This window comes from Melanostigma gelatinosum (assembly GCF_949748355.1).
Source record: "Melanostigma gelatinosum genome assembly, chromosome: 21".
NCBI classification, from domain to species: Eukaryota; Metazoa; Chordata; class Actinopteri; order Perciformes; family Zoarcidae; genus Melanostigma; species Melanostigma gelatinosum.
In genome coordinates this window covers 17,996,552-18,014,254 of record NC_136654.1, presented here as the reverse complement: position 1 = coordinate 18,014,254, position 17,703 = coordinate 17,996,552, and the positions used below count along the sequence as shown (strand labels likewise).

General features: G+C 47.2%; 1 protein-coding gene across 2 annotated transcripts in view; it reads right to left on the bottom strand.

The window, feature by feature from the left end:
* Positions 1-1,001: 1,001 nt before the first annotated feature.
* Positions 1,002-17,703, bottom strand: part of cpxm2 (carboxypeptidase X (M14 family), member 2) — a 29,409-nt gene continuing 12,707 nt past the window's right edge. Inside the window, exons 5-14 of one of the 2 annotated variants that reach the window (XM_079293683.1) lie at positions 17,458-17,542; positions 16,262-16,412; positions 15,182-15,270; positions 8,551-8,674; positions 7,677-7,873; positions 6,954-7,133; positions 5,887-6,184; positions 5,469-5,608; positions 4,851-4,950; positions 1,002-2,730 (exon numbers count right to left, since the gene is read on the bottom strand). In XM_079293683.1, the coding sequence (XP_079149809.1) occupies positions 2,474-2,730; positions 4,851-4,950; positions 5,469-5,608; positions 5,887-6,184; positions 6,954-7,133; positions 7,677-7,873; positions 8,551-8,674; positions 15,182-15,270; positions 16,262-16,412; positions 17,458-17,542 (1,621 nt within the window). In that variant the 3' untranslated portion in view covers positions 1,002-2,473. The remainder of the gene's footprint in view (positions 2,731-4,850; positions 4,951-5,468; positions 5,609-5,886; positions 6,185-6,953; positions 7,134-7,676; positions 7,874-8,550; positions 8,675-15,181; positions 15,271-16,261; positions 16,413-17,457; positions 17,543-17,703) is intronic. The other variant, XM_079293684.1, reaches the window with a different exon arrangement.

Sequence of the window (17,703 nt, the reverse complement as noted above, 5' to 3'; positions counted from 1 at the left end):
TCCGCTTGCTGATGTGGTTGTCGTCTTTGACGTCCATCGAGCCAGCAGAGGGTCTAATCCGTCTCAGAGGCTTCGGCGCCGCGGAGGGGAGAGAGATTAAGAGCTGGTTTACCAACGCGGCATGGCGACTCACTATGATATCAAGGCCGGCCCTCACAACGCTTCAAAGGCTGGACCGACTTCTGAAGAAGCGTTGGCCTTTGAACCGCTGACAAGGTCGGCTGGGGCCTGTGTCTTCACAGCTGCAGGCCACAGCGGCTGCACTTCACACCCTCCCCCATCCCACCATGGTCCACACCTGCCATAACTCACTGGGATTTCCTGTCGACCATATGGGGGAAGTTTGGACCTGAATTTGTCTTACAAGTTCTTACTAATGAACATCCCCTCTTTGAACTGTCAAATGTCTCACATCTGGTTCCTCAAGCACAACTACGACCGCATCTCTTCTCTGCATTGCAGGGAAATTCGTTTGATTTTATTGATTCTTGTACATAGGCTTATATATGTAAATTGTAATGTTATGATTTCACAGATATGCAAGGTTGTGACATGATGTAGCGACTTTCAAAATGTGCGATGGATGGAAACTAGGCTATCGTGTCACGATTAGCTTGCTAGTTTGTCAGTTCATACAGGAATGAAATGCAGAGATGGAACTTTTTTTTATTCGAAACACTCCACCGTCTGTGTGGCGTACACATTTCGAGTCACTGGTTATAGTACAGAGTTGCAAAAAGCATTTTAATATTAACGAGCTCTGACACGTCTTACTCCCCAGTGCTCTGAGGCGATGACAGGTGTGATCCTCTGATCAATAACCGTTGCAGGAGGAGATGTGAGGTTGAGGTCCTACTATAATTGCATGCCGGCCAGAGAGAAGGAAGGCTGCATTGCGTTGTTGTCAGAATAAGCCAGTGATCCATAAAAGCCCCAGCAGAGCTCAGATAATTAGAGCCTTTCCGCCTCGAAACTCCCAAAATACAATTTCACTGCAGACATCAAATGAGAGGATGTTTAATATTCGCCACAGTGATTACAGAATGAAATTAAGCTTATTTTCCATTTGGGATGTTCAATCAAGCAGGAGCGAATGTAAAACCAGTGTTCATTTCTAAATATTAATCAATAACATTTCACTCACTACTGCAAATCCTTTGACTTCATTCATCAATGTATAACCTTTGATTCATGGTCATTTTCATGTGGAATATCACATCTCTAAGGAGAGAACATTAAAAAATGGATTCATGAAAAAATGCATATATTATATTTTCCATTGCAGACCTACTGTAGATGCTCCTGTATGTGTCAGTTGATTTCTTTTAATTTACTTTAAATTTAATATATTCTATTTAATACTTGTGTATTTATGTGCATTTTTTCAGTTTTTTCTTTACTTTTTATATATGTAACTGTCTTATTAATTTGGCCTCCAACACACTGTGCTACTATACTTTTACTTTTATGTGAGTGTAGTTTCTAAACGTTTTACAGTGATGCTTTATGGCCTGTAAATTATTTTCATGCATTTTTCATTTTAAAAAGTATTCTCCATCTATTTTAAACTGTATGTTTGCCAAACATTGACATTTCTAATGTTTTGTTATTTCATTACATTATTTAAAAAAAGAAAATGAACAAATCTGATACACTTTTCTCTATCAATTGTAACAAATTACAAATTACATTTCCATGAAACTTCTTGGATTTTTCTTTTAGATTATGGAATCATAAAATAAAGCGTTACCAACACTTTTGATCTGAATTAAACTCAATGAAAGTTGCAAAAAGCTTGATAGATACCATGATTAAAATCAACACACATCCACATGAGCAATTAACCAGTTTCAATTTGTGAAAACATGGTCTTCATTTAATAAATGGCCAAAAGCAAAGTCTATAAAAAAAACAAAATGACACATAAATGGTCACTGAGTCCAAAAGTTTTTTTTAAAGGACCAAAAATTGTACAGTGCAAGGTAATAAAGCTTTTGTAATGGTTTACAGAACTGTGTTACATAATAGCTATTCCTCACAGTGGTTACAATTAGATGCTAACTTGTATTTCAGCTTTCTAATGTGATTGGATTCTGTCAGTATTTATAGTGATGTCACAAGGAATGGTGGTAGATATCTTAATAATAATATAATACATAATATCATAATATAAACTGAACAAAGGGGTCATGGACATGAACTTAGTCTTTTTCAGAATATAGTGGATAAGAAGAAAAGTTGAGATGAGAGGAATCAAAACAGAGAGAGCTTATGCCTGGGGGGAAAAAAACAACAAACTAAAACAAAACAGAAAGACAATTAAAGCATCCCGTTTACATTAATCCACATTTTCAACCAGACTAATTCTACTGACAGCACTCTGGAGGAATCTGAAGGGCATCTGAACCGGCTTGGAGTTGACCTCTGTTTGATCAGAGCAGATGTTTGTTGTTAATTCTTCCTCATCCAGTCATTATGTTCCCAGGCGCCTCTGTCTGGACCTGCGAACTTGGAGCTGCCTGACTGGCAATCTGATTGGCTGCTTGTTGAATCTTTCCATTATTTCTTTGATTCGTGACAGGTTCGTGCGTCCAATGATGAAGTTGCAGCTGGTGGCGCCCATCTCGTAGCCCACTTCGCACTTCTTACTCGTGAGGCTGTAACCTTCAGCCTTGGCTTTTACATTGTACTCTCCCGGGTTCAGCAAGCGCCAGTAATCCCCGTCAGCAGCTGAAAACACACAGAAAACCATTATTTATTTATGTATGTAGTGACTTGTTAGTGGGGGTGTTGCATGCTCAAACTATAGAGGTGCACGCAATAGAGTGCATATCTCTGCCAAGTGTGTCTGCAACGAACACTGCTGTACTGTGTGATTGAATGAACACGTCCAACAATTGGCTAACCCCCCCGTCTAGACACCAATGGACTTCTTGAAACACTTCATAAAAGCTAAAAAATGAGCATGTGATCACACGATTCACACATGATCTCCTGGGGAAGCAGATGTAAACCAGTGCTTTGCAGTGCGGAAAAACAAAAGCAGAGCGGCTGAATGTTTCTGGATGAGAAATGTTGTGGAGACGTGGTCAACACGGGTTGTCAAGTCTTCAGGGAGAAGAGAAGGTGAGATTTTAACTGCAAGTTTTAATATCTGTATCTGTAGCAAATAATCTGGGCAGAACATTGGTACCAACAAAGGGCCAGGACCGCATTTCTCCTCTGATTGTCAAGAGGGATGAATCAGGAATTAAATCGGTCCAAAACTCCTGTAGTCTAAGCCCGACTGTAGCCAAACATAAGAGTAGTGAGTGAGGAGTCAGCAGGCAGTCAATGGCAGTGTAAAACGGGTCATAATAGGTGTTTTGAGAAAGATTGAGTCACCGCAATCATGAGGGTCCTTGAGCATGCAGCCATAACTGGCCACCCAAAAATATTATGCTGTTTCCTGCTGCAGCAGAATGCGAGATTAGCCATGGACAGACAGAGAGGTGCACACTCACACACACACACACACACACACACACACGACCAATGGCATGAGCCTCCTGGTAGAGATAACTAATCTTCCAGTTTGCCACACTGAACTTGGTGTAGTTACCCTTTAAATCTAATGAGAATGCTGAACCTACTTGTTATATTTAATGAATATAACAAAAAGATTGCAAATAGCTCCGTTTTAGCGCTCGTCTCTTTCAGGCTCCCTCTCAAATAAGCCCAGTCTGCTCTGATTGGCCTGTGAGTGAAATATCATGCACCTGTTCAAAGGTAGTTCTTAAACCATGGGTGTATATTCTAATGAGCCTGTATGTGACGGATGGGAAGCCTAATCTGAGTGGTCTGGTAAATCACATGTTTTCTGATCTATATAGGCAGCCAGCAACAGACTGACAGCAACAGACTGACTGGGTTAACTTATGTCACATTTAGTGACGAGGTAAGAATCCAGACCCCCAAATATATGGACACAAGCACTGAAAGAGTGAGTGTAAGTTAACTCACAACAAGTACAACAGTTATATTCACACATTATTAGTGCAGCAGCAGCAATATGCAAATCGTGTCCTAGAAAACTGAATTTAAAGAGCCTGTTAAGCAGTGGCAAAAAGCAAGGCTTCATCAAATGCCTAAAATAAAAGTTGGAGAGTTCTCTGCGTTCTACTTTTGTGAAGGGAGGTGTTCTATATTCCCACCTAGATTTTTAAAAATAGCTCTGCTTTGTCATGTTGGATTTTCTTGGTCTCTCTCTCTGCTTAATGCTGCCGCTTTATGTAACCTGAGTGTGCTTTGAGTGTGGTGTATGCTCCGCATTTGACAAACTCACAAAAAGGACAGTGTCGCTTCCTTCCGGTCATCCAAAAAACCCCCACCTGACACATCTGATCTACCAGAGACAAATTAAATATGATGGCATGTCCGTCTCTGCTGCCGATCTCTGCTGCCGATCCTTTAAATAAAGGCTTTAAATGCTGCATTTTTAAGCATCAGCAGGGATCGCCTGGAGGAGGGACAATCGATCGTCAAACTCTGAGCAGGAGGCCTCGACGACACTGGCTATGACTATGAATTGACTCAGCCTCCAACCTGCTCGCAGCTGCTTTTGTTTAAGCTTTTTGTTCCATGTTACACTGGAATACTAACTTACTGTAAGAGTGACTCATTCCTGAGGAATAATCCGAAGAGACAGTCGAGTCAGTGCGCCCTGAGGTAGCTTCTGTTCTGCTGCTTCGATTGCAAATGCTAAGCTTACTCACACAACGACAACATTTGTTTTGCACTGGCCGCTTACTCAAATGAGCCATGAATAGCTTAAATCCCACATGAGATTCAGTTGAAATGCGACGTTGTACCTGTGCGAATATCATGGCTGATGCCCTCCACAGAGATGGTGGCATTAGCTATTCCGCGGCCTTGCAGGTCCCTCACCACACCTTTGATCCCACGATGCACCTGCACATGAAAAACACAGCCCACGCAGCCATGTGTGAATCCTCTTTCAAGTTTACCCCATCGAAGTCGACTTCATAATTTAAGACAATGTACATTACATGACGTGATGACATGATGTATGATGTAAGATCTTCGATTCAACACAGCTGTTAAGCATGCTTTCATAACTTTCCTCCTGCATTCTCATCAAGTGCGGCTGAGAATGCAGCCAATTCGGAGGACAAGACCTTTGCAACCCTCAGTATCCTTGGCTTTCACTGCAAATTTCAGAAAGGCTTTCAATTTGATCACAACAGTTTAAATTCTCTTCAGTATGTGTAAACTATGTCACCGTTCAGTATTGAAAGAGCACTTTTTAGTAAACACTTAAGTGAGAAGAACAACAGGAACAAATTGATAGGGCTGCCATATTCCTAAAATAACTGCAAAATCATATTAAAAAGCACGTGCGTGCGGCTCGGTTGCGTGCAAACAGGTTTTCTTGTGTGTATCTGTGATTTGGCTGTTTGCCTCTGTACCTGCTCCATGAAGACAAGAAGAGACTCGCGATTGTTCTCCCACTCCTCAGGGAGTTCGCTCTCATGAGGGAATTTGTCACAACCCACATACATCGAAAACTCAAAGCAGTTGGTGTGCAAATAGCTGAAATCATTCATACCTGCCAAGAAAGAGAAACAAGGCCGGCATCAGCATTCTCTCCAGTTATTGGTTAGAAGTTGTGGCGTTAATTAAGCCTTTCTTTGTTTCTCTGCCTTTGAATTCTTACACGATGCTTCAAGCTAAAACCTGGAAGCTTTGAAACAGCCAAAGGGGTTCTGAATATGCAGATGTGCTAAACGAAGCTACAGCTCAAAGGATCAGAGCTGAGCAGAGAAATCCTGCATAACACAATGTCAGGATCAGAGAGAAAACACCCGGGCGGCTATGAACACTAACTGCCAGCCGCTGTGTGCCAGGAGGCTCCGTTGATGGTGCCGTCCTCCTTGGCAAAGTCTGCTGTGTGGCAGACCCTTTGGTTGGCGGTAGTCATCAGGCGGTGGGTGGACGCGTAGGAGAAGGCCAGCCAGTGGAAGACGTGGTCATCCGGAGTCGGGGTCTGCTCCCTGGCCACCCCTTGGGAGCGGGTTTTGTCGTATGGGAAGGTCACCACCAGCTCCCCTCCCTGGATGTTACCGCCCAGCACAAAGGGCATCTTCTCCATCCATGCGATCAGAGCCCGTGTCTCCACGGCAACCTACAGCGAGGACACAGGAGAGGGGAGGATAATGTAATTCATGCAATCACCTCAGCGCTGTGATTGGTAAATTAACACCCTCACTGAAAAACAATTTCATTGCGTTGTGCTCTCAAGGGGGAGGGATAGAGGTGTTCACACGCTCCCATGCCGTGAACTGATTTCACTAATATACATTCTGAAAGAAAGTGAACACATTTATCGCAAAAAAAAAAAAATGCCGCTGCTGTTTGGACTCATGACTTGAACCCTCCCTCCTATCCGCCGGTCAGTGAGGCGAGCGGGGTTCGTTTTCACAGCTTGCTGAGCACCAATGGGGATCCCAGCTCTGCAGCTCTAGCAGCTATTCTGGAGGTATCGTGTGACTCACTCATGGCTCTCAGTAACGTCAGAACTCATGTGAGGATGAGCTTTTAAAAGATGGCTGGGTCTATTTTAGCTCACCGCCTCTTCGTCACAAGTAGCTGATTCATCTGCATCTCCCAAAATAGACAGCGCTGGTATGCCCACGAGGCTGTTTTATCCTTTTCAAGACTCAGATGGCCTTTACGGTGGGATTAGTTTGTTAAACTGGAGGAATTTGTAGAACATCGAGTCATAATGTGTTCCCTTTTTGCAGGTGAAGTCACTGGAAACTAAATGGCAATCACATTATTAAAGTTGTAGCCTGCAGATTTTGGCCACAAATATGGCATTTCTGTTTGAAATCAGAAAGTTGCATGCCTTCCCCTGTAGGGATGCTGAAATATACACATTGAATCGCACTCACTGAGGCGTTTTTGGACGAGTACCACTCTGGGATGGGCACATGGTGGTTGAACATTTTGCGAGGGATCCACTTCTTGGCCTCGCCTTCCCACAGTATGGAGTTGAGATCGGGGAAGTTGTGGTGAATGTCTATTCCATCATTGCTCCATCGACCCAGAGACCAACCACTGAGCTCTGAACCCTGGGCAAAAGAACACGGGAAACACACAAAATGTGGGGGAAAGTCAGAGGAAATTATAGTTATTCGTGGTAACAACTGCTGTACAATCGATGGAGCCCTGTAACATGGTTCAGAATGCTTGCCGGGAAGTGTGGAGTTATCATCACACTTTGCCTCTCTGCCATCACAGCTCATCCAAAAAAAGCTGCTAAACTGCGTAGAGATGCCGAGTGGGGTTTATTCTGAGTGACTGCTGCTGGACTTTTACATCAGAAAGAATCAATGTAAATTTAAAAATAGCTGAATGAAGATGCATCCATCGCATTAGCCATAATAACATGTGATTATTTTATTATTTTTATATAATATAGTATTTTACAGAAAAACAGGCAGCTCATGTCCACTCATGTTCACTTATATTATACGTGTATTGTTCATCAGGGCATTTTATATGTTCCACCAGACCATTCAAACCAATTTTTCCGGCACGCACCACGTGTGCTCTTATTTCACCAGAGGCCAGCGCGTGATGTGAGGTCACTAATGGCCGTCTTGCAGACCTACCACTTCAAAGGCTTTCTCGTACCCGTCGGGGTTGACGGATGGCAACAGATGGATTCTGGTCTCTTTCACCAGGTGACGTATCCGCTGGTTGCCGGACAGATACTCCAGACACATGAACTGCATCAGCAGGAGGAGCAGCTCTCGTCCCAGCACCTCGTTACCATGGGAACCTGCTGTGTAACGAAACTCCGGTTCACCTAGTCAACAGGTTCAACCGAAGAAAGAGATTGGGGGGGAAGAAAGGGGGGGGGGGGGGGGTTATGTACGCCATCACTGCAACTACACGCACACGAGACAGAGGAAAACACTCAGTGTGATGTCTCGGATGTTGTTATTTCTATCACCTCCAGGAGAGTCATGCGATCGCTCGCATGTGCGTTCGTGAGTGAGCGTGCACCTCTGTGTCCGTCCGAGGCTAATCTCGCTCACCCTTTCTCAAAACATGTACCGAATGGTTTGCCCACTTTTGTTGTTTTTGGACAGTGTTTTTGGCTGTCCGTTATCAGCTAACATAACTGCACACACAGCCGACTGCGTCGCCGCCGCTCTGCGACCAGCCGCACAGTTATTCGGTGCCTTTCTATTGGACATCGACCTTGCTTTTACGCGCATTTTGTGGAAAAAAAATAGACTTGAAGCCCTAAAACTTCAAGTGATGGTTTCACCCGTGAGACGGAGCTGAGTCTCACGGGTCTCACGCCTGCTTTGTAGTCATCTGCATGGATTGAAATAAGACTGTATCTGTTGTGTGAGACGTGCGAGTGCAAAACACATCTGATACACTTGCACTGTACACCACTGAGTACATCTGTCTAACTGTACAGTCAATCAAATCCTGTTGCATTAGAACATCTGTTGTCTTAAATATACTCACCAACTTCATGCTCTCCTGGGTTGTCAGAAATCTCGATGGCATACAGCTTGAGGCCGCTGTAGCTCTTTCCTATGTTATAGATCCGGGTGATGTTGGGGCACATTTCATTGACCGCCTTCATAAGCTGCGGAAGGTAAAAAAAACGAAGCATCAGCTCTTGTTAAATAATACAAATCAAGTTTTTGGATTCAACTGTTGGACACTTAGTAAGGAATATTTAATGTTAGAGAGACAATTGACTTGAAACTGTGTTTTCAGTGGCTATAGGAACATTTTGCTGTTAATACTTTTCTTTCCCGTATGTAATACCATGGATATAGGACTTGTAGCTCCAAAAACCTATTCTCTTAAAGAGCCAATTACTATGAGCAAAGGAGTCCTGCATGAACATACAATTGTAATAATACATTTTATAGAGCAATACCTAAAACTTGATGCCAAGTGTACTGCTACTTTAAATAATGGGAGCTTGTTATTGGAAATTTCAAAAATAATATCGCCAGTGCAGTGTCACAGACTTAATTTATAACACTGGCGAAGGAAGAAAAAGCAGTGGAGGTAATTAGGAAGACAGGCTTGTGGAGGAGCTGATTAAAATGGCATCAACTAATCATTTACCCATGTGGGCATGAGTGGAGGCACAGAGAAGAAGTGCAGCAGGAAAAAGACTCACAAGCTGTTCAGAAATATGTGTTTACTCGCTCTTCCAGCTGCTGCAGAAGTCATTAACCAGTAAGGAGTGATGGGGTTTTAATTAAGTGGTTGAATTTTGACTTTTAGAACCAATCATTGAACAAACATCTGGTTTTGTTCATAAAACAAAGCACTACAAGCCAGCAGTGATGTTCTGGCTACTGGTTCAATAAAGCACAGCATTCCCTTGAATTTACCTGATTTGTATTTTTCAGGATCAATGTATAGAGCATAGTGTCTCGGGGCATTTCTACATACACTAACTTCACTTCATCACCACTAAGTGGTAAGTGCATTTTTAAGCTTGCCCATGGATTTAAAAGTGATGAATTACCAATATATCTCATTAAAGCCACTTACAGCGAGCAGAAAGCTGACAGAACTGAATATGTAACATACGCGTTGTCAGGATCCAGGATCCCTGTCTGACCCGGTGTGTGTGTCCCCTGATCTCCTCTCCTCATGTGTCCTGTCATTCCCCTGTCTGTTGTGGTGTACCATGTGCTCTGTTTGTCCTCTGCCTTCAGACACCTCCCAGGGCCGCACCCTTAATCGTGCACGGCTGAGGACACTCAAGCTGATCACCTCCTGCAGCCTGACACACCAGACTCAGGGCCCCTTAATGAGTATCCTGCCACTATATAAGCTCTGGCCCTGCAGTCTGGGAGTGTCAGGTCGTACCGTCTTTAACCGGCTGAAACCCCGTGGCATCCTCTGCCCTCCTTGTGTCTGTGGATTACACTCCGCCGCTCTGCCCTCCTTGTGTCTGTGGATTACACTCCGCCGCTCTGCCCTCCTTGTGTTTGTGGATGCGCTCCGCCGCTCTGCTCTCGTTGTGGTCTACGGATTACACTCTGTCGACTCCAGTATCGAGCCACGGGACTTCACGCCATCAACTCACCAGCCCTCCAGTGTCGAGCCACGGGACTCACACCGTCGATCTGTCGCTCTACCCGCCTGGGGTTAAACGGACTACAATCGCCGTCAAGCTGCCAGGCCTCCGGTGTCGAGCCACGGGACTCACACCGTCGATCTGCCACTCGGGTGTCGGACCACGGGCTCCACACCTGCACCCACCTGTCTATAAATAAAACCTGTTGAACATTCACTTCTGTCTCCTGTGGTCTTGCTTTTGGGTCCTATCTGTGAACTCCCGTGACAGAACGACCTGACCATAATGGACCCAGCAACCACAGGAGCAGCTACGCTGGCCGGATATAGCACGCAGCTGGAGGCACACCAGCAGAGGCTCATGGAGATGCGTCAAGCCCTGCAATCCATGGAAGCTGAGGTCTCTGAGGGGGACCCAGCAACCACAGGAGCAGCTATGCTGTACAGCACTACCAGGCTGCTGGAGGAGACGAGACGTTCCCTGGAGGAGATGAGACGTTTCGCTGCTGAGGTTTCTCGGGTTGGCTGGTGCGGGCAGGAACTAGCCCGGACAGTCAAGTCTCCACCAGTTCCAGCACCCGCACTATTCCCGCCTGTCCTCGCTCCGCCGGTCTGGGAATCCCCCGTGCCGGCTCCGAGTCCCTATGATGGAACACTGGGGAAGTGTCAAGGCTTCCTGTTGCTATGCCAACGGGTGTTTGACCGACAGCCCCTGACTTTCGCCTCAGACAGGTCCAAGGTGTCTTACGTGGTCTGCTTACTGCGGGGAAGGGCTTTGGACTGGGCCATGTACACAGTGAGCAGCGACCAGCCTAATACTGTGGGGTATGTGGACTTTGTGACTGCTCTGATGAGAGTTTTTGACCCTCTGGGGAACTCTGAGTATATGGTCAAGCGCCTTCTCAGCCGGAGACTGAGCCATGCAAGGGTAGCGGAACACTCAGTGGCCCGGTCGACTCCGGCTCCCCGTAGTCAGACTGCATTGCAGCCGGCTCCTGTTCCTGTCACCTCTTCGCCGCAGCTAGCTCCGGTTCCTACCGCCTCTGCGGCACAGCTTTCGCCAGTCCCGGCCGCCGCCGTCTCCGTACCGCGGCGACCTCCAGTCCCGGCCGCCGCTGTCTCCATACCGTGGCGACCTCCAGTCCCGGCCGCCGCAGTCGCAGTGCAGCAGCGACCTCCAGTTCCCGCCGCTGCCGTCCCGGAGCAGCAGCAACCTCCAGGTCCCGCCGCTGCCGTCGCAGTGCAGCAGCGACCTCCAGCTCCCGCGGCTGCCGTCCCAGAGCAGCAGCGACCTCCAGTTCCCGCCGCTGCCGTCCCAGATCAGCAGCGACCTCCAGCTCCCGCCGCTGCCGTCCCAGAGCAGCGACCGCCAGTTCCCGCCGCTGCCGTCCCGGAGCAGCAGCGACCTCCAGTTCCCGCCGCTGTCATCCCGGAGCAGCAGCGACCTCCAGTTCCTGCCGCCGCAGCTCCAGTTCCTGCCGCCGCAGCTCCAGTTCCTGCCGCCGCAGCTCCAGTTCCTGCCGCCGCAGCTCCAGTTCCTGCCGCCGCAGCTCCAGTTCCTGCCGCCGCAGGGCCAGCTCCAGTTCCTGCCGCCGCAGCGCCAGTTCCTGCCGCCGCAGCTCCAGTTCCTACCGCCGCAGCTCCAGTTCCTGCCGCCGCAGCTCCAGTTCCTGCCGCCGCAGTCCCAGTTCCCGCCGCAGCGCCAGCTCCAGTTCCTGCCGCGGCCGCCTCTACGCCAGTTCCTGCCGCCGCAGCGCCAGCTCCAGTTGCTGCCGCCTCTACGCCGCAGCCCGCTCCAGTTCCTGCCGCCGCAGCGCCAGCTCCAGTTCCTGCCGCTGCCACCTCTACGCCAGTTCCTGCCGCTGCCGCCTCTACGCCGCAGCCCGCTTCAGTTCCTGCCGCCTCAGCGCCGCAGCCCGCTCCAGTTCCTGCCGCCTCAGCGCCGCAGTCCGCTCCAGTTCCTGTCGCCGCCTCCGTGCCGCAGCCTCTCCCACACCCGGCCGCCGTCCCAGAGGCGCAACGACCTCCAGTTGCCGTCTCTGAGCGGCAGCGACCTCCAGTGCCCGCTGCCGTCTCTGAGCAGCAGCGACCTCCAGTGCCCGCTTCCGTCTCTGAGCAGCAGCGACCTCCAGTGCCCGCTGCCGTCGCGGAGCAGCAGAGACCTCCAGTACCTGCCACTGCGGCACCAGCATCCTATTCTCCAGAGCCCTTCCGCCCGCCCGGCCGTCCGCCGGAGCACCCGTGTCCGGAGCCCTTCCGCCCGCCCGGCCGTCCGCCGGAGCACCCGTGTCCGGAGCCCTTCCGCCCGCCCGGCCGTCCGCCGGAGCACCCGTGTCCGGAGCCCTTCTGCCCTCCCGGCCGTCCGCGGAGCACCGGTGGCCGACGCTCTTTGGCGGCCCCGTGGCGGGTCAGATCCTGTCACCCCTCCTCCGGACCCCCGCCGCCCACCCTAGTCGGCCTTGTAGCTGTGGGGACATCCCTCCTCCGGACCCCCTCCACCCGCCCTGTGTGGTGTCTTGTGTTACGTCTGGAATCCGTTCCTTAAGGGGGGGGTACTGTCAGGATCCAGGATCCCTGTCTGACCCGGTGTGTGTGTCCCCTGATCTCCTCTCCTCATGTGTCCTGTCATTCCCCTGTCTGTTGTGGTGTACCATGTGCTCTGTTTGTCCTCTGCCTTCAGACACCTCCCAGGGCCGCACCCTTAATCGTGCACGGCTGAGGACACTCAAGCTGATCACCTCCTGCAGCCTGACACACCAGACTCAGGGCCCCTTAATGAGTATCCTGCCACTATATAAGCTCTGGCCCTGCAGTCTGGGAGTGTCAGGTCGTACCGTCTTTAACCGGCTGAAACCCCGTGGCATCCTCTGCCCTCCTTGTGTCTGTGGATTACACTCCGCCGCTCTGCCCTCCTTGTGTCTGTGGATTACACTCCGCCGCTCTGCCCTCCTTGTGTTTGTGGATGCGCTCCGCCGCTCTGCTCTCGTTGTGGTCTACGGATTACACTCTGTCGACTCCAGTATCGAGCCACGGGACTTCACGCCGTCAACTCACCAGCCCTCCAGTGTCGAGCCACGGGACTCACACCGTCGATCTGTCGCTCTACCCGCCTGGGGTTAAACGGACTACAATCGCCGTCAAGCTGCCAGGCCTCCGGTGTCGAGCCACGGGACTGACACCGTCGATCTGCCACTCGGGTGTCGGACCACGGGCTCCACACCTGCACCCACCTGTCTATAAATAAAACCTGTTGAACATTCACTTCTGTCTCCTGTGGTCTTGCTTTTGGGTCCTATCTGTGAACTCCCGTGACACGCGTTGAGGGCGGCCCAGGGTCTGATGCACGATCATTGGTGTTATGCCAAGGAATATAACTCTGGATTGGGCGATTAGTGTACCGTATTTTGCAACTTTTAGGACAGAGGTTTGCACTGGGAAATTTATTTACCGGAAAAAACAGATCCTCTTATTTACGGACGTCTCTTACATTCATGGCCACAGACTCTTCGGTGTTTTCAGATTGTGCTGCGCTCGCCGCAGGGTTGAGCACACATTGAGGCGCACTGCACCCAAAGTTCAACAGCGAGAGGCGAGAGGCAGGCAAAGAGTCGTAGTGCCGCTGCTCAGGCCATTGGAAATAATGGGCGTCCGAGTGCAGTGGTGCCGTTGTCGTGTTCTGCGTGAAAGACTCATTAGTTGTGAGCCACTGGCTCAGCCGTCGTTATGTTGAGAGCCATTGAGATGTGCAAAAGATGTGCTCTGAATTCAAATGTAGCACCTTTAAACTAATGTTGCCATTAAAGACGAATTTCTTGGCCGGGACGTGCCAGGGTAATGACAAGATAATACACTATCTTCCTCTTTGAAGAAAATGGAAAATGTTCTTTCTTTCAACCTGTAAGAGGCATTTTGTTTGTTTTGTTTTTGTACAACCCCCCACCACTTAGGGGCCTAGTGCCGGTGTGAATTAGGGCACAGGTATTATAATCAGTGGGGTCATTGGATACAGGAGTTTTGACCGTGCAACAGTTAATGAAGAGAATATGATTTCTTTCGTATATGTGGAGGAAATAGATTTAGACAGAGAAAGTGATTGTCCTCTGTTCATGTTCCTTAAATAAAATACACATGTTGGAAACTGGACTTCGATATTTGGCACGTGTCGAAACAAACAATCAGCAACCGTGGGGACTTTTTTGAGAAGCAACGGTCACTACACCACCTATTATATAAAGTCTTAACTATATCCCCGCTCTGACAATACCAGGATCCCCAAAGGCTACTACAGTAACATTCAGTCGTGATCAAAGAAAAGGACAGTCCTTATATATAAGAGATATATTTTCGCTTCTCTCATGGGGCATGTACTTTATATGAGAAGCCAGCCACTATGGGCTATTTCCACTTTCAGGTTCTGGCACATAACTATTCAAACTGCTGTGGATCAGGGGGAGATATGGTACCAGGCACCTGCATGAAGAAAAGGAATGTCAAGCATGAAAAGGCTTTAGGAGTTTTAAAAATAGTCCTTTTCATTGTGAGGGTCTACAGCGGCCAGACACACATTAGCCTCAAAGACAGAAAGAAAAAACAAGACATTCAATTAGTTTCAGACTGTCACACCAGAACAAAGAAGCTTTACAGTGAACCATACGTTCAGAGCAGTACTTGGAGTAAGTCTAAGTGTGGGTCATAACAGCAGTTTAAGACACTTGTAGTCAACATTACAGACGATTGGGATACACGGCAACCACTCATGTCATAGTGTAAGAAGTGACAACTACAGCTGTCCCCCTTCTCAGAACGAACAGGCTGTTCATGACAACTATATGAATAAGTAATGATGCAAGCCAGGAGATGCTTAATGCATTTTCATGTGGCTGGCAGCGCCCACTTCATTTGTTACAGTTGCACACTTTGTTCTTGCAAAGGACACCAGTTGTCTGGTGTTGGCTGGCAGTTACACAAGACGTTTTATTGCTCCACGCTCCTGTCTTTGAATAAGCAGGCGGCTTATATCTGTTGTTTTCTGTTCACTGTGACTCACCTGCCTCATTTCTTTGTAGCTGTGGTGTCTGAAGTCCAAGTCGTCTGTTGTGATGACTTCATTGCGTCTGTGGTAATAATTATTGGGATCTGTGGGGAGTCAGAAAACACATAAAGGAGGCGGATGAGTTATTTTTATTTGCAAAGGAAAGGAATGATCAATGGTGTTAGGTTCTGTTGAAACTATAACTGTTGAGCACCTGCCGTCTTTCCTCCAGCTTAGGTTCAGTCCATCCAAATTACAAATCTCTCTTACCTCCAGTGGTATACAGCCATGCAGAGAGGTTTAGCATATTGTGACAGGGGTTTTTAAGATTACCTGTCGCCACATCGACACAAAGGAAGTTAAATTGTTTTAATTTGTAATGATCCCGGCACTTGCACATTAATATCTCAACAGCCACCTGTCTTTCCAGAAACAATGTCCCAGTTACCGTGAACAATCTCAGGAGACCTCGCTGTTTGGGAACAATCGTTTCAGTAGAAAATGTTCCTGTGAAAATCCTCTCAAAATGTCAACACATAAAACCAAAACTATCGTCATGGCAAGATACCAGTAGAGGTAAGTGGGCCGGGTTTGTGTTTTGGGTGAACTGGCCCTTTAACCAAATAACGAATGGAGATCTAAGTCAATAAAAAAACCTTTTTAAAACAAAACTTTGGATTTTAACACAGGTGGTTTGCTTCCCATTTCCTACTGGGAGTCAACATGGGCTTTTTTAACCATGACTGCAGTCTTTCCCTAACCGAAACCAAGTGTCCGTTATACCTGTTTTCTATTGCTGTCGTCTGACTGGAATCTGGTAGCTTTTTCTAACCCTAACCAATTGGTGTTTGTGCCAAGACCTAACCAAACCATAATCATTGCACTGGTAGATCAGAAAACGGTTTTATTTTATGAAACAGTGATGCCGGCCATATCAATAGTGGCACCAGATCACAATCCACTAATATGTGTCGTTCTCTACTGTATTTTGTAGTTCTGTCTCTCTGAAGTCCCAAATCTTGTATCACCCGGACTTTTTACCCTCCACTGGCAGGAATTATTAATGTGTCTGCTTTGTCCATACAAACCCGTCACCTGGCATAGGACAGCCAAGGATCTCCACTCTCATGCAGATACTGCCGATGTGAAACCAAGATCGAGGGTTCACTCGGATGTATCGGCCGACCACTGGCGCTGGGAAGATGTTCCGAACCGGGATTTCCTTTTCCCTGTTGCCAATGAAGATCTACTGAGGCAAACACATTTCTCCAGATGGTGAATAAAGAACAGGATTTTCTATCTTTTTGGTAAAGTGAACCTCATTGATTTTAGCGAGCTTCATTCAATTTATTTGTGTGTTTTTCATGAACAATGCCTTTTGATCAACAGCTTGAATTAAGCCAAATGTAACCTACAATGTATTTTATTGTACCTGACTAGATGTTAAAAGACAACCTAAAAAAAATAAATAAAATGAATTAGTCACCATCTATAAAGGAAATGACACTTTTTGGAAATGATATCAATAACCTGGACAATGAAAAGAAAGTTATTTTTTAAATCTTTCCATGCTTTGGTAAAAAATAACTCTAAAGCAAACACACATTCATGCACCTGTAGAACATGATTAAACCGTGATACCACTGGGACTTTCTTGGTAATCACCCTCTGTTATAGTTCTTCTCTGCACCTTTTGGCATTTCGCAAGACAATAAAAGGTGTGCGAGTGTGGGTGAGCGTGGAGCTTGTAGACTAAATTACTGCAGGGGCCTTATCTCCCACATCTATGACATCACCAGCCAAGGGGGTGTACAGTTACACCCAAATTTCATTAGCTGGGACTTGAACCACAGTAGGGAGCAGCGTGGATATGATTTTCCTCAAAAATGTAATCTGATTTGCATGTTCATTGATAATAGGATTATTAATGCTGTTATTATTTTACTGGCTGAATTGCTGCTTTACTTTTTTTTTGACAATAAATGCCCGTATTTGGTTTCCATCTGTTCAATTACATGAAGTGCCGAGATGTAACTCTGACGATGAGCCAGGATGAGGTTCCCATCTGCTTGAGGATCATCAGCATTTACTACATGCCTTCAAGCTCATTAAGCTTGGAAATAAGCAGAGATCTAAATCTTCCTCTGTAATTGCTCTCAGGCAAGAATCATTTTTTCTATCATGTTCCAGTCAACAAAGGACACACGAAACGAGACTCCTCATGAAGCTAGTCTACGCGAAGAACGACTAATAATGCTGGAGCAGTGCTAAATGTCATGATTGTGACTTACCGAGTCCTGTGAGCCGTTCTTCAGCGTTATCCAGGTGTGACTGTCGTTGCTCACCATGACCCTGTACGAGGTCACCCAATCACTCCTGTTAAGAGTGAGGAAGAGTGGAAATATCCTATCAGGCTGAATTCAATGCAAATGAGGGGGCTGTGAGGAAGTCGCTCAGCACATGTCCAGACACGCTCAATTCTCTCAGGGTGAAAGCCTGTTTAAAAATAGCACAATTGGAAAAGAGGTCGACGAAAT